Source organism: Bactrocera neohumeralis, chromosome 2 (genome assembly GCF_024586455.1).
Source record: "Bactrocera neohumeralis isolate Rockhampton chromosome 2, APGP_CSIRO_Bneo_wtdbg2-racon-allhic-juicebox.fasta_v2, whole genome shotgun sequence".
Taxonomy (NCBI): domain Eukaryota; kingdom Metazoa; phylum Arthropoda; class Insecta; order Diptera; family Tephritidae; genus Bactrocera; species Bactrocera neohumeralis.
In genome coordinates, this window is record NC_065919.1 from 48,114,684 (window position 1) to 48,132,244 (window position 17,561).

The 17,561-nt window shown below is 34.2% G+C and overlaps 1 protein-coding gene across 8 annotated transcripts in view; it reads right to left on the reverse strand.

Moving 5' to 3' along the window:
- The window catches only part of LOC126750933 (tyrosine-protein phosphatase 99A), a 519,418-nt gene that overhangs the window by 235,700 nt on the left and 266,157 nt on the right, over positions 1-17,561 (reverse strand). For all 8 annotated transcript variants that reach the window (XM_050460777.1, XM_050460776.1, XM_050460775.1 and 5 more), the window contains exon 8: positions 16,979-17,093. In XM_050460777.1, the coding sequence (XP_050316734.1) occupies positions 16,979-17,093 (115 nt within the window). The remainder of the gene's footprint in view (positions 1-16,978; positions 17,094-17,561) is intronic.

Sequence of the window (17,561 nt, forward strand, 5' to 3'; positions counted from 1 at the left end):
AAGTGCTAGAGGCGTGATTTCGCCACACAAGTGTGCAAGTTAGCCATAACTGTGCTTGTGCATATATACATATATGTATTGGTGTGGCACTAGTTCATTAGCAAAAACAATATGCCTCCAGATGCATATTCAAATGACATCCTTTCGAGCTCAACCCGAACACATACACACACAAACATACAAATTTGTTGCACTAGCAATTGTGGGCGGCGTCTTTCAACGTTGTTGTTGTTGTAGTCTTTTGCTTTTTACGGTTACTTCACAAGTTTAAGTTTTACTAAAATTAATTACACCAAACGCTGAGCTGGCTATAAGAACACGTGCATGTGTGTGTTTAGGTGTTTATGTGTGCGTATTCATTAGCGTTGCGCGTAGAGACGTCAAAGGCGTTAAGGCAAGCAAAAATGGTGGGCGTCGAAATGCAAAAGCTACGAGCGTTTACTTTGTGACACGAAGACGCGATAGTGTCTTCCGAAGGAGTAATTACTTTGTGTATATGTGTGTGCATGTTTGCCTTTTTAGGATGATATATTTTTGTGTGTGCGTCATTCGTTTGGTAGTTGTTAGCTTTATAGCGGTAAATAATGGTTTGTTGCAAGCTTTATGCTTATTCGCCACTCGCATTGCCAACTATGGTATTGCCGGTGCTCGGCAAACCAGGTGCTGCATGCAAAGAAATAAAAAAGTACAGTAAAGTGAAGAAAAGTAGCTGCGAAAAACAGTATGCGGTTGTGTTTGTGCTAGCGGGCTAAAAAGGCAATAATACTCATCATGGCCTTGCCGAAGTTGTGGTATGTACTGCAATGGTGAATGTTAAAGTAACCGCAAAAGTTTTTACGTGCTGGCATCAAATGGATGTGAGTGGCAGTAAGAAGCGTAAGAGGCAGTTTTAAGGAGCTATACTCACTAGAAGGAACACTACGAATAACGAGGGTACATTTACAGTTTTGCTATAACAATTACGTGGTTGGGATGTTATAGAGTTTTCATCTTAAAATAATTTACAGTAGTGTGAAAAATATTTATTTACTTAAATTATGATTAATATTTTCTTTTATTTTAGCGTTAAATTTAATTTTTAAATAACTTTTATTTTTATTTTATTTTTTTTTTATTTTTGTTTTTTTCCATTTGCTTTAAATTAACTTAATTTTAATTTGAAATTTCATTTTAATGTTAGTTTTTTTCAAGTTTAATTTTTTTTTCTTATTTTTAATTTTGATTTAATTTTTGCATTAAATTTTACATTAATTTTAATATTAGTTTTGGTTTCAAATTTAATTTTTTTTTATTTTATTATTTTATTTTTAATCCTAACTTTAGTATTATAACATAGTTTTAAAATCAATTATATATTTTTTTTTAATTTTAGTTTTATATTAATTTTAATGCATATTTAATTTTAATTTCTGTGAATTTTATTCTTATTAATTTAAACTTAAAATTTATTTTAAATTTTAGTTTCATTTTTCATTTTAATGTTAGTTTTAATATTAATTTCATTTTAATTTTCTTTAATTTTATATTAAATTAATAATAGTTAATTAATTAATTAATAATATTACGACTACTTTAAATTGTAGACGTCATTTTAATATGTATTGTAATTTTACCTTTAACAAAATCTAATTTTAATTTGCTTTTATTGGTATTTAGTTTTATTTTCAGCATTCATTTATTTTTATTTTTAATTTTTTATTATTTAATTTTTATTTTAAATTTAAGTTTCAGTTTTGATCTTAATTTAAATCAAAATTTTGATATGAATTTGAATTTTAAATTTAATATCATTTTTAATTTAAGTTTTAATCTTAATTTTTCTTTCATTTAATTTTTACTTTCATTTTTAATAATTTTATTTTTATTTTTATTCTTAATTTCTATTTTAATTTTCATATTAAAATTGGTATTTTAACTTAATTTTAATTTTTAATTAAATTAAACTTTAATATAATTTTATTTTAATTTTAATTTCAATTTCACTTTTAATTTTAGTTTTTGTTTTAATTTAAATTTAAATTTAATTTTGATTTTAATTTTAATTTTAACTTTGATTCAAGTTTTAGTTTTGATTTTAGTTTTAATTTTTATTTTAAGTATAATTTTAATTTAAATTTAATTTTAATAATTGTTTTAATTTTAATTTTAATTATCCTTATAATTTGAAATTGAATTTTTTTTTTAATTTTAATTTGAAATTTAATTTTAGTTTTAATTTTATCTTATAACATTTTAATTTTTTTTACTTCGAGTACCCTTTCCTTAAGGATAAAAATATGAAATTCTTTACGTAATTTGTCTTCGTTTCATCGCTCATCCTCTCTCTCGCTTGACAAATAAGTGCATCTGTATATTTAAATTCGTGTAAAAAATTTTAAGAGCACAATTTTTATGGCGTTGCACTCAGTGCTTTTTACAATATTTCTTCTTTTTGTGGTTTTACTTCTTGTCAGCATTCGTTAAATGATAAACCGCATCGGAAAGCTAAAAATGCAGCATGCAATAAAAAATAGTGCAGTAATAAAGACGCAGCATGTAAAAAAGCCACAGTCAAAAACCGCGCAAAAGTCACAAATTGAAATGTACACACACACGCACAACCATACAGTAAAGTGAGTACAGCAGCTCCGCTAAAATACGGGAAATTAATGAGCAAAAACTACAATTAAAAGGTGCAAAAGAGATAGTGAAAAAATTAAGAGGTTGTTAAATACGATACGAGCAATAAGTGCATGTTGCCAAGGGTGATTAGTTGCCACCGAATGGCGGCAAGAAAGTTGCAAAATGTTGCTATAAACCAAAATGGCTGGCAGTGCAATGTCGCGCGGCCATATAAACATGTATGTGTGGGTGTAATTTAAGTCTGAGGTTTAAATTTTTTTAAAGTACAATATTCTTAAAGCACATGACTTCAAAAAATAATTGTAGAATTCCAAGTGAAACAAATGAAGTTGATATAAATAGATAGATGGCACAACAGCTGATCGATTTGATTACCTCGACAATAATAAGAACATACTTAACCTCAAAACTTCAATTAAAATCAGTCTAACCTAATTTAAGCGCAGAAAATATATTTGATTTTTCTGTTATTAATGGCAAATAATGTGTGGAATAAGATATCCGGCATAAATACAATATAAATTTCTTACGCAGCCTAAAGGTAGGCAACATTTTATGAAAGATATTTTTATTTTTATTTAGAGTAGAATCAAAAAGTAAAAAAAAAGCAGAAAATAAAATACTATGGAGTTATAATACCGTGGTTTTTCAATAGGGATAGTATTCTGTAATGTTTTCAATTTCATCATGAAAAGATATGTGCATGAACAACGTTTAGAAATCATTTAAATTTATTATCAAAATAATCGTTCTCGTGCAACTTAATATCTAAGTGGCTGTTGTGTCCTTTCAGCTATACTATATTCACTCTAGTGGTGATGTCTACGTCAATAAAGAATAATGTTCAAGCGCCAATAAGACCAAATCCAATTCGAAATGCTGTCGTGAAGGCAAGTGTTGCTGAAGACCGCAATTTGTCGATTCTAAGACGTTTTCATTAATTGAGACTGTCTCAACCACAACGGCGGATTTGTGAAAGGATTTGGCTTGCATTCGTATAACATTGTTCTCACTCAAGAACTGAAGCCATTGGTTTGCTGTAAATATTCGAATTTGCTGCTTAAAACAATAACGTTTTTTTTAAGAAAATCATCTTCACCTATGCGGCTCACTTTCAGCTGAGTATTACGGTAAATAAACAAAACTGTCCATTCTGGTGCAAAGACAATTTGCATAATATTTATGAAGAACCATTACATCCACCTAAATAGACAGTTTGGTGTGGCGGTTTTTTGTGGTGGTATGAGCACTCCGTACTTCTTTCGAAATGTAGCTGATGAAACCGTTACTGTCAATCGAGAGCGGTATAGATCGGTGATTATCAATTTTTTATGGCCGCAGTTGGAAGAAGTTGGGCTTGACAACATCTGGCTTCAATAAGATGAGGATACGTTCCACATAGTCGACAACAACCGAACTATTGCGGGGAAAGTTTGGAGATTCGATTGTTTCAAGAAATTGTGACATTGAATGGCCTTAAAAAAGTTGTGAATTTACGCCATTAGACTATTTTTGTAGGGTTATTTCAAATCATTGATCTTTAGCCAAAAGACGAACTCCTTCAAGCATTAGAAGTCAATATTGTGCATTCTATTGCATACGACTTCATTTTGTGGACAAAGTGCTCGAAAATTGGGTTCGTCGAACTCATTATTATGTTATATTAGGAGCTTAGTTGTACCGATTGTAATTCACTTTAAACAAAAACCATTTAAATTTCCTTGACAATAAGTGTGTGTGTTTTTTAAATCATATCAGCTCACAGTGAACAAAATATAGCAGCTCTAAGTGAGAGTGTACATGATGATCCTGTAGAGCTTATTGCGCGCCTTTAGCAGCCACTTAAACTGACGTATGGAGCAAAGTACAAAACACAGCCATGCAAGAACCGAATCGGCTCGACCTTTCAAAGCTACATCGGTTCGCTGTAATGGCTCTTGAAAAGTTCCAAGAAGATGCAACGTTTTCGAGCAAAATTTTGTTCAGTGATGAGGCCCATTTCTGGCTCAATGCGTATGTAAACAAGCAAAACCGCCGCATTTTGAACGAAAAGTAAGGAGCAACAATTTCATACAGAAAAAACAATGACTTGGCCTGCTTTAATCATCGGCGCATATTTCGTCAAAAATGATGCCAATGAGAAAATAACCGTCAATGGCGACCATTATCACGCCATGATAACTGACTATTTGATGGCTGAAATTGAAACTCGTGATCTCGGCGACATTTGGTTTCCACAAGACGGCGCTACTTCCAACACATCACATCAATCAATAAATTTATTGACAGATCACTACGGTGCGCAGATATTTTCACGCTTTGAGATGGTCGATTGGCCACCAAGATCATGTGATATCACACTGTTTGACTTTTTCCTGTGCGGATATGTAAAATCTTAAGTCTATGCGGATAATCCCGCTTCGATTCCGGCCTTAGAGCAAAACATCACGCTTGCCATTCTCCAGTTACCGGTCCAATTGCTCAAACGAGTCATCGAAGATTGAACACAACGGATGGATCACCTGAGTCGTAGCTGCGCCCAACATTTGTAAGAGAAAATCTTGAAAAAGTAAATCCCAAATAATATTCTTTCGAATGATAATGCCACAGACTAATGAAATGCTTCAAATGTTTATGGCCGACATTTCACTCTTTGAAGGAAATTCATTTCACGAAACATAAATTTATGATACTCTGCTTCTACACCACAATACTTTATAATATATGACGCACATATGTGTACCGTTAGTTTTTTATATATTACATACCACAGAGTATAAAAATGTGAATAAGGAAATGTTGGATTGTAAAGTTTGCAATGGAAATTCATAAATATTAAAACACTGCACGCTTTTTCTGCGCATAATAAATTTATTAAATATAAACTATTGCATTCGGCATGTCAATAATATGGATATAATTTTTTATTGGAATTTTACTTTGCCGCACTGCAAAGGTGCTAGAAAAGCTGACGTGGCGCTTGTGGAAATATACGTTTTTATGTGTATGTGTATGGGTGTTTACACGCACATGTCCAGCTAACGGTGCAGCAAAAGGTCCGAAACTGAAAAAACAAATATCGGTTGCGCATTTCTGGAATTGCGTACAAACTTCAATTCAGGCATACAAGTATGCGCCATGGGACACCAGGTGGTATGAGCAACATTTAAAAATTGTAGAGCGCTAGCTGGTATGAGCAACACTTGAGTAATGGCGAGCGCATACTTAAAAAAATATGCAATAAATGCTTATAAATATATTTGCTTACGTATGCAGTGGCAAAGATGTGAATTATTTTTAGAAAAGTCGAAGAAATAACTGACGCGTATTTATTTGCAAAAAGACATGAAGAAATAGTTTTAAAATATGCGCAAGGAAACGCACTCAGCTATATGGCCACACCTCAACATTTGCTGCACTCAATGTAATGCGTAATCGCAAAAAAAAGCAAACAAAAATAAATAAAAGCTCATAATCTGTTATCAAGGAAATGCACATAAAGGTATTTACTGATTTACTGTGCCACAGCTTTTCTTAAAGAAAGCGTAGAGCAGCAAGAATAAATTTTTATAATCCTTAATGCGCTTCAGAAGTTTAATGTTTTCGTCTACATAGTGGTGCGGGTATAAATAAGCGCGCCAGCTGCCACAAAAGTTGACGCCGTAGGCAACTGCGAAGTTGCGAAGAAACCCAATATAAAAGTAAGCAACACAAAATAAGACGACAAGGCACTGGAAATAAGCCCACTTTCGCTGCCGTAAATCTTTTGATGCGGCTGTAAAAACTCTTCATTATTATGCCTTTTATTATTTACCCGTTTCCATTATATTTTCGCTTTTTTCGCCCTAGCTCCTCGCATTATTTTTCCACGCATTTGCTTGTGCGCCCAAAACAAAACAAAAAACGGCGAAATTAAAAAGATAAAGAATATTGGCACAACGGTTAATGCAACAACGTGCAACTCGTTTATGGCATCTTCACTTTGGCGCGCTGCCAGCGGGACTGCAACCCGCGTCCGACGATAATTACGCCTCATTATGCTTGTCAGTGGCGGCAGCGATATTTGCAAGTTGAAAGTAAATAAATGTGTAAACAAAATAATAAAAGAAAAGCGAGTAAATTTAATGAAATGGAGTTAAGTGTTTCTGTGGGGAATATATGAAAAGAGAGTTTTTTGCTTTATCGCCATACTTACGGTTATTTTTATTGCTTTATTCGCGTTGCATGCATTCGCCTGTGTGTTTATTTAATTGAATTCGCTGTGCAAAGTATAATTATACTTTTAACAAGTGCAAAAACAACAATGTTGCTTGTATTAATTGCGGCCTACCAAGGTTTCTTGCGTTTGCGCGCCTTAAAAGAAATCAATTTACCGCACTGCTTTTGATATATTTAAAGGCGTAATTGATGAAAACAAATATTTGTTGTTGTAATTTGTAAGTCGTCTGTTGCACGGCTGAAAGTGTTTCGCAGCATTGAGTGCGTTTTCATTTGAAGATTTGTCGCTTAAAGAAAGTTTTTGCTCACTGCGCCGTAAAGTATGCTATGATTTGTATGAATATTGCGTTTGCAGCGCGGAAATAGTTTCGAAATGAGATGTGTAAAATGCGGTAGAGAACTCACTGATTTTAAGACATAAATACACCTTTGGTTTGTAGTAATAGTCCAGAGTGTACTCAAAAAATCTGAAGGAAAACTTTGCCACTGATGTGCTAAGTGGTCTGTGGGGTCTTTCAGGTGTGATGTTTACGATCTCGAGTTTAAAAACTTTACACCAAAATTAGCAAGAAAAATCCTCTAAAATTACAGCTTCAAAATAACTGTAAACTAGTGCCTTTGAGTAATATCGAACGAATTTTCTGATGGTCACAAAAAAATTAGTATTTGACTCAAGCCAAAAGGGGTTAAGAAATAAACCTAGTTGGCTAATATTTTCTTTATATAATGATAGTCTTATGGTTGCATTAAAAATATAAACCAAATCAAACGAAGAAAAAACGATTGACTGGTGTAAGTCTCCGCTAAATTACACATGCAGCCTAGATGTAGGCAATAACTGTTTTACAGCACGGGTTAATTGTCAAAATAGTTCCAATTTTTAGCGAATTTCAGTGAGAGCTGCAAGAGTACCGAATATTAAAGATAAGAGAAAAATTATAAAGATACAGGAGGACCCAATACTGCAGATTAGAGGAAAATTATAGTCTTGAAATAAAAGCGAGACTCATTGCCATATTGTCTACTTCCAGACAACTGTGTTGTCTACTTCCAGACAACTGTGTTTTGGCTTGGGCGGAAAACTATGTGCAATGACCAGATTATTAAATGCAAAAGCAAGCATGACCGAAATAAAGAAGTGTACGGTAGAGTGGAATGTCGTTTTTAAGATCCTTTATTAAAATATGAAAGAAAATTTACATGCAACATACTGTGAAGAACTTAGATTCAATAGTTATTAAAAGGTAAACTTTTGTTAAAATTTCGCAATAAAGATTTGCAAACAAAAGCATCGTTATGCTAATGTTTGTCACCCCGATTTGAATATGCTTTCAATGCAAATACTCTAAGGCTACTTGAGAACTCCATAACACATCACACTGATCCGGCATTTGTTTGGCATAAGCTGCGCGGCTTACAAAAGCCTCAAAACCACTCCCAACAAATTTATTAGCACTTAAGCATATTGAGCTACTTGCCAGCGCTTCGGCTTGTAAAACAACGGCAGCAGTGAGGGCGTAGTGGGACAAAAAAAGTGTGAGAGCTGAGAAAAGTTATTGAAATTAAGGCGCTTTTGACACCGCCAAATGACAAATCCATCAGTTGAATGCCAAAAGTCACAAATATATGCACACATACACACGTGCATAAATATGAGTGCGCGATAGGGAGAGTTGACACTTCATGACTGTGTGACAGCTGTGACAATTGTGAGCTTACGCCGCAGCCGCAGCCAAGCCGCCCAAGACACGCTGCCGGCCAAAGCGTCAAGTTAAGCTAAACTTTTTGTTGCACGAACAGCTTCTTTCTGTTTTTCTTGTGCTTATGCGCAGCAATAACGGCATTTACCTACTTGATTTCTTTTTTTTGAAATGGCGTCAGCGGTGAGAACAAAATACGGACCCTTTAATGTGTCTTGTATATGTGTGTATGTATGTGGTGGTGTATGTGGCGAATACTTGTGGGTGTAAGATAAATCCGCTGACGCACACTCAACCGCGTTTAACGGTAGATCTTAATGTTTCTTTTTGGCCTCTCTGCCAGCCGATGTGCTAACGTGTTGTTGCTGCTGCTGTTGTTGTCTTATTTCTTGTTAGCAAAGCAGTTTACGCAAAAGCTTTTAAGGGATTTTTGGCTGTTGTGCGCTTAAATCAGGGATCAGCCAAGTAAGAAATACGGTAATGAGTTTACATGGCAAATAAGCCATGAACCACCAAGCGCTTGCATTCGAGGGTGCGGGGACTTCAATGCTGCATGTAGGCGGAGTAGCACATCCGCGTTTGCTCATTACATACCCACGTATTTGCATTTGATGTATGTGCGCCTTAAATCTTAAAATAATTTTAATATTTTTCTCCACACTGCCTTGCAAGCGTTTGTTTGTATATGTGTGGGTGCGTGTTTGTGCGAGTTTCGAAATATTTTCTTTTTACTTCAAGTTAGCCGTTGTTTGTGTTTCCTTGTCATAATAGCATGTGATTAATTGCGGTGTCTAGCGGCAAAAGCTCATTACGGCCGCAGGGATGGCATCATTAAAAGTTGACTTTGTCGAAAAATAACTGTTAATGCTAGAAAAGTGCAAAAGAGTCACATTTATATTTTCATATTTGAATGTTTTTTGGTTTTTTGTTGCTGTAATGTCTATTTGGAGGTAGTACTTGGTTCTTCGTGTGGGTTGCTTTGAATTGTATATTAAAAGATGAAATTATTTTTAACGGATTCATGCCAACATTATTACAATTTCTTGGATCTCTGTTTGTATAGAGTTAATGTTAATAGCTTTGAGACGCTTAATTTGCAGAGTAACTATCAAATACCTTCTTGAAGTTAGCTAAAAAGCCTAACTTTTTTTAGTACAATACTAATTACTTACAAAGAAATGAAGAAAAAAATTGTGAACGCAATTTTAATTTATAATATTGTGTCATAAGTAACTGATAGGTACAAGTTACTTATTTTGAAAAGTTTTCTAAAAAAATATAATCAGGCTTTGTGACCAAAAAATATTAATAGTAAAATATTTAATTATTCATCAATATGTATTTTGTCGTCTTCAAAGTAATCTCCATCGGATTTAACACATTTATGGCAACGATTTTTCCAGTCCTCGAAACACTTTTCATAACCACTTTTTGGGCTGGACTTCAGCTCCTTCAGCGAATTTTGTTTTGTCTCTTCGGTAGACTGAAAACGAAATCCACGAAGCGGAAATTTCTGTTTAGGGAACAGGAAAAAATCACACTGCGCCAAGCCTGATGAATTATGGTGGTTGATCGTTGGTATCCATTGCGTTTTTGGACCAAAGAGACTTGTTAATGGTACTATTTTTGAAAAAAAAAATCAGGTTTATCAAGACTAGTCGAGCAAGAACGCGTTTCATACCAAAACTATCCACCAAAATCATTCGAACGCACAAGCGAGAGATGTCAAGCTCTTTTGGCATCTCTCTAACACTTTCCAGCCGATTTTCAAGCATCATATCCCTCACTTTTTTAATATTTTCTTCAGTTGAAGGGGTCGAAGGTTGTCCAGAACTAGGCATGTCTTCAACGACCGGATACTGACTTAAGGTGTATTCATAAAATGTTTTCTTATAACGACGAACCGTATCACCAAAATTGCCTGATTCATTATTAGACTATGTCGAATCGATGAATTATTTTTTCCCAGACTGGTGTTCGTATGAAACTTGATATCTTTATATCAGTGAGAGCTTGTTCGTCAACTTTTTACTTACAAGTTGAACAATATTTGAGGCGATTTGTCCAACCAAAAAAAAATTAGAAACAAATTAGCTTGAAATTTTGTGTTTTCAATGGAATAATAGTTTCCACTCAATTTATTCCCGAAGTTTTTTATTTATTACGAAAACAAGTACTTGACTGGCACAAAGCTTTCAGTGACGGTCGTAAACTCATCAAAAACTGGCCTCAGGCAAGTCGTCCACTCACCTTCCTTAATTACTATTACATCGAAATAGTTAAGGAAACAGTACTTCAAAGTCATCGTGTTGACATTAGAGAGTTTGTGGAGTATCTGAATTTTCATTATAGAAAGATTCAGCACATTGCGATTAATGTTATGGGTATGAAGCGAATCAATGCTGGACTTGAATAATTCGGTAAACCGCGCCGAGTAGAGGTTTCCAAAGAAATGCTTGATCACTTATATTATTTGAGGGTCCTACGTTCATAAAACGCACGGCGGCGAGATGTGTGCTTATGAATATGACGTCTAAAAGGCTCAAAAAACTGTCAAATGGTGCTCCAAACTGAGCCGAAATCATAAAAACTAAAATACGCTGAAGTCACTGAAAGCACTGAAGATCATAACAGTTGAGGCTTATGGAAAGTTGGATTAAGAGTTAGTGTGTGTTTGCATCGACTCAGTCGTTAGCCTTTTTTGTCACTACCCGTCAAAGTTGTTTACCTTAATTATACCCTGAACAGGGTAAATTAAGTTTGTCACGAAGTTTGTAACACCTGGAAGGAAGCGTCGGAGACCCTTGGTAGATATACTTTATAATTGATCAGTATGTTGAGCTGAGTCGATTTAGCCATGTCCGTCTGTCTGTCTGTCCTTTTGTATATATACGAACTAGTCTCTCAGTTTTTAAGATATCGTTTTGAAATTTTGCTAACGTCATTTTCTCTTCAAGAAGCCGCTTATTTGTCGGGACTGCCGATATCGGGCCACTATAACATATAGCTGCCAAATAAACTGGACGATCGGAATCAAGTTCTTGTATGGAAAACTTTCACATTTGACAATGTATCTTCACCAAATTTGGTATAGATTATTTTCTAAGGCAACTATGTAATCTCTGAAGAAATTGTTCAGATCGCTTAACTATAGCATATAGCTTAGATACAAACTGAACACATAGTTACTAAAAGGAATGCACCTGTGAAGGGTATAATAGCTTTCGGATGCACCGAATGTTTTTAACGTTTTTTCTTATTTTTGGTTTGTATTATTACATGACACCCAAAGTTAAGTCGATAATCAAATAAAAAAACGACGTACTTAATACTAATAGCTTAGGTTATATTAAGTTAAATGACCGTTAATAATAGGATCTTACTTGGACAGCTTAGAACGTCAGTTCTTTGCAGTACCTGAAGGAAACTGCTATAAAGGATCACAAAACGGATATCGACAAATCGCTATGAACCTATCACAAATTTGATGAGTAGCTTAATGTCAGTTTCGCCTATTTCTACTAGTTCGCCGAAGATAAGACTAAATATAAGAACCACTGCTAAAGCACTTCAAACATAATGTTTCAGGAAATGCGTCGCTTGTTCTCGTTACTCAATTTTAGATTGAGCTACTAGAGAAGCTATTTCTCACACCTCTATACATTACAAAAACCCACAACTTAAACTTTGGTTCATATTTCGATAGCTTAGATATTTAAAAATTATCGCCCAGAAATAATTTTTTAAAGTAACCCTATAAGAATAATGCCAAAATTCTAATGTTGCTCAGAACTGTTTTTGACTGACCACGGGTTAGAAAGAAGATAATCAAACAAACTCTAAATTGAGGTCCAATTTTTTATAATATTGACCGGGCGTACTAATTTTGCCTCGAAGTTTGCGTCAACATAGTATCTGAGACTTGTGCAATTCTGTTTGGTTGAGAAATTTTCGGAAAAATTCGACTTTCAGACAAAATTGAAAAATAAGCTCTAAAATTTTAAAATGGGAACTTTGTATTTCAATTTTTGATAGAAATTTCTATTAAGTTAATCGGAATGGAGAAACTGTTGTTACATTAAAAAAATTTGGTTATAAAAAATATTTTTCTTTACCTTAGTCCGGTCAAAATAAACAAATAGTAAGAATGAAGTTATGAATTTACAACAAAGGTTCAGAAGGATAGCTGTAAGGAAATCATTCATAGATAATTTCATCAACTATCATTTTTGCTTAACTTTATTTTTTACCTATTTTTTTCTACAATTAGCAGAATAAAAATCTATGTAATTCTGATATTTTGAAAAGCCATTCAAAAAATTTCCATTCAGACTTAAAAGAAATTTTCGAAAATATTAAATTCGCATTTCAAGTGCATTTTTGTACGGATTCAGCTAATCCATAATCTTCCACCAGCATATTCCACGTTGGTGGAAACCAGTCATCGAAAGGCCACAAATATAATCTGAGCTGTAAACAAGAGATAAACATCACCCCACCATTGAACTTTGCCCAGACTATTTTTGCTCATCCCACACTTTTGGCCCAAGGACCTTGGCCTTAGCAAACCACCAACTGAAATTAATATGTAGAGTGTGAGAATTGCGGCAGGCGAAACAGTTGGAGTGAGGGGAAAGAGGGAGCAATTGTTTTTGTTTTGCTTGTTGCATTATTGTAGCAAGCATGTCAACAGTTACAGTTACTCGCTGCTGACTATTAGCCGCACTGCTTGGCAAAGACCTTCACTCCCGAATGCTGAAATACAAACTTGCCGCAAAAGCCAACCGAGCAAGTGTGGTGGCATGGATTATGGTGGCATGGATTATGGTGGCTCATAATACAGCAATAAGGCAACAAGGCATTTGTGCATTTTCAGCAAATCTATAAGAAGGAAAATATTTCAAAGTTTTGTCAACAAATGTGATACACATCTTAAACAACGGCACTTTCGAGTTGTGAAATCGATGCTTGAAAGGCAACAACAAAAAAAATGTTGTTGCAACATAGTGGTCGCAACAGCTAAACAGCTAGGCCAGAGTAGCAGTTACGACTTTTCGAACCTGAAAGTAATACGCCTGTATCCTTTAAGCTGCACGTGGCGCACTTACACACACACACACACCTGCTTTTGTGCCTTTTACCTTGTAAAATGAAATTCAAAGCGCAAACAAAACCAAAAATGTGGAAAATATTTTGAAACCTGCTTTGACACATTATAGTTTTACTTCTCATAGGCAAGTTATTGTTTGTTTATGGAAAATGTATATGTGTGTGTGTGTATATGTGCGTGCTCCAACATTGTTTAAGTAACTGAAACAGTCTGTTCATGCTATTTGGCAGCCAAATGTGGCCGCAACTAATATTTACTACTATTTTTGCTTTTTATTCCCTCTTCTTATACTCTAGTGAGTATATTAATTTTACCACGAAGCTTGCAACACCGAAAGGGAACCCTGTATGTTGGTTTATTGTCGAAGTGGTCCCTAAATTTTAAAGATACTGAACTGAAATTTTGTAGATCTCCTTTTTCTGCAAAGAAATTGCTAATCTGCCGGAACCGTCGATATCGGACCACTATAGCATATAGCTGCCATACAAACTGAATGATCGGTATGAAGTAGTTGTATGAGAAACTTCTTTATTTGAGAGAATATCTTCATGAATTGTGGTATATATTACTTTTCGATATAACGGTACAATCTGGGAAAAAATTATTCAGATCGGTCTACTATAGCGTATAGCTGCCATACAAACTGAATGATCGGTATTAAATAGTTGTATGAGAAACTTCTTTATTTGAGAGAATATCTTCATGAATTGTGGTATATATTACTTTTCGATATAACGGTACAATCTGGGAAAAAATTATTCAGATCGGTCCACTACAGCATATAGCTACCATACAAACTGGTCGATCAAAATCGAATATTTTAGTCGAAACTTTTTTATTTGTGAAGAGTCTTATAGTTTCGTTGCAACCGAATTTAACATTTGTTTTTTGTTTTACTAATCTTTGTCTTCTTCTTCGACTTCCTACCTTGACTTCTTTTTCCTATTTATTATTTCCGTTAGTTTTGTTGCCAAGGGCGTTTTTCTTATATCTCAATTGTCAGCGTGTAGTCTGCAGCTCTTTTTAACTTTTTGACATCCTCGTTGGCACTTGCTTTGTTCTTATTGTTGTTGTTTTGATATACACACATCCATACATGCAAGCAGGTATTTATTTTAGGCCTTGCAGGCAGGCAGTTACATCAAGCATTTGCAAGGATTCTTTAACTACGAGTATTAGCACATAAGAACGTAGACATTTTGCGTCGACTGTGCTTTGCTCACATATACACCAACTCACATATACATACATATGTATATGGGAAAGGGTACAAAATTTGTGCCTGTGTGTGTGTGGCCACTCATAGTTCAAAGTGCGCTGCCCATATTTGTTGCAATACAAATACAATGCGAATAATACACAGATAAGCGGGTCAAAGGGCATTTACTGTTTGTTAAGGTTGGCTGGTGGGTGTGGCGTATTGTGTTGGGGTGTGATGTGTTGAGGTGAATTAGTGGGGGTGTTGAGTGTTTTTGTTACTTAAGCAAAGTGACATAAGAAAACAGTTTTAGATTTGTTGCTTTGCTTTTATTGCTACTTTGTTGTTCATTTTGCTGCTGTTGTTGTTGTTGTTGCTTCTATGCTTATCTTGACATTGTGCTGCTACGTAAACATTGCATTGAATAATGGCTTTGCATAATGCTTTTGAAATGTTAATTTCTATTTTTCAAGACTGTAAGTTCATTTTTGTGAAAGCTTTGATTGTCGAGAATTTTCGGAAATAAATAATGTATATTTTTATTACAAAACTGTATACATGTACAATATGTATGTATATGGAATGTTAAATTTAAGATATGACAGTGGTTTGAGGCGAGTGATTTTGAATGTTGGCGTTAATATGGAGTTCACTTGATATATGTATTTTAGGACATTTTAGGAGTAATCCACGAAATTTTGGATTTATTTAATATGTTCGCTTTTTTTAGAAAATTGTCGGAATAATTCGGAAATATATAGAGTTAATTGAAAAGTTTAATAAATTTTCGGAGTAATTCGGAAACTATGAAATTGCTTTGGAAAGCTCGTTGTAGTCCTTTAGGGAGTTGTCAGAGTAACTAATAAATGCTGTACGTTCTTTTAGGAAGTTGGATTGGAATATTTTATAAATTTTTCGGAGAAATTCGGAAACTATACAACTTCCTTGTAAAGTTCGCATGAAATATTTTAAAGATTTTTCGGAAGAATTCGGAATTATAAAAAGTTCTTTGGAAAAAGTACTTGGATTATTTTAAGAAATTTTCTGATATATTCCGAAATATTAAAATTCCGTGGAAAGTTTACTTGTAATATTTTGGGTACCCTTCAGAGTAATTATGAAATATAGAGAGTTTTTTGTTAGAAAGTAGTTTTGGAATATGTTAGGAATTTTTCGGAGTAAAGCGGAAACTATAAAATTACTTTGGAAAGCTCGTTTGAAACATTTAAGAAATTTTCGGAGTAATTCGGAAATCTTAATTTTTTTGGAAGTTTCGCTTGGAATATTTTGGAATTTTTTCGGAGTAATGCGGAAATTTTGAAAGTTCTTTATTTGAGAAACTTTTCGAAAATATTTAAAGTATTTTGGAAATTTGAAGTATTTTTGCTTAATATTAAACATAAAACATTGTTATTATTTCCTAAAAAAGTGCAACTTTTAGAAGACCAGGGTATTAAATAGTCAAAAAACTAATGAAAAAGTAAAGAGTAAAGATAGAGCAAAGTGAGGCTGTGATTAGGCAGAGATATGTTATGAGCAAAGAGAGACTTTGATTGGTCGAAGATATGTGATGAAGCTTGTTATTGTTTCCATATATTGTAGAGCCTTGTGAAACTGAAGTTCCAATGAAATTATTGGTATGAAAGTATCTGCAATCGTTTAGGTGTAGAGCAAGCAATGATGAGATGAGTTATTTTTCCAGATGACTAACCAAATAAGAAGTGTAATTTTAAGGAATATTTTATAAATTTTTATAAGAAGTTGTAGATCGGTTCACTGTCCTACCAATGCAAAGCGGATATGCAAATCCATGTACATCGAGAAGCAGATAACAGAAAATAGCGGAAAGAAAAAAGGTAGAGTTAGGTCCAAAAATGTGCGAATATCATAAATTTTACGAAGGCAAAAGTGACTGCACAGCCGAAAAGAACTTTCATGTATATTATATGCGACCAAGGACTCTTAATTCGGAGGCGTTCGAAAATCATCATTATCAGTTTAATATTTTATTGTTACAGATTCTGATGTGATTTTATTCAGCTCAGGCCAGATGTAAGAAGTCTGCAAAAAGTTTCAATTTCTCCTTCGGTTTTGCCAATATTTCGAATTAAAAATTATCATCTCACTCACCTCCTTCATCGGTCATGACCAGTATGGTGGTTTCCGGCCCCAAGCCTTCCGGATTGAACACTTGCACGGTGACTTTGTACTGCGTATATGTCTCCAGATTTGTAATTTCATGACTCTGCAATGGAAACAAGATAAATTGCAAGTTGGCAAAACATTTAGAAAATTTCAAAACACATCATTAAAATTATGTGTCAGAAAATGTGAGATATTTTCGAGCAAATTACAACTAATTACTTGCACAACCAACGTTTCGAAGCCCTGGCGTGATTACGTAAAGCCCATTACAAATGCTCCAAGCCCAAAGAGCAAATGCTGTTGCTTGGCTACTTTCATGCTGCTGAATTAAGGATATGCGTGTAAGCTTTAATTTTGCTGCCAATGCAACAAGCATTTTCCGTTATGCGCATACACAACTACACACACATAAGTGCAATGTAGGTACTAATGTTAGAAAGGTACACCGGCAACTGGTGCAGACTAAATGAGAAAACCCGAATTTTAACTGGCCAACCATAAAGTACGTAAGCTCATTTGGTTAAGCAGCTCATTCAGAGACAAAGTGCGGACTTAAACCTAAAATGCA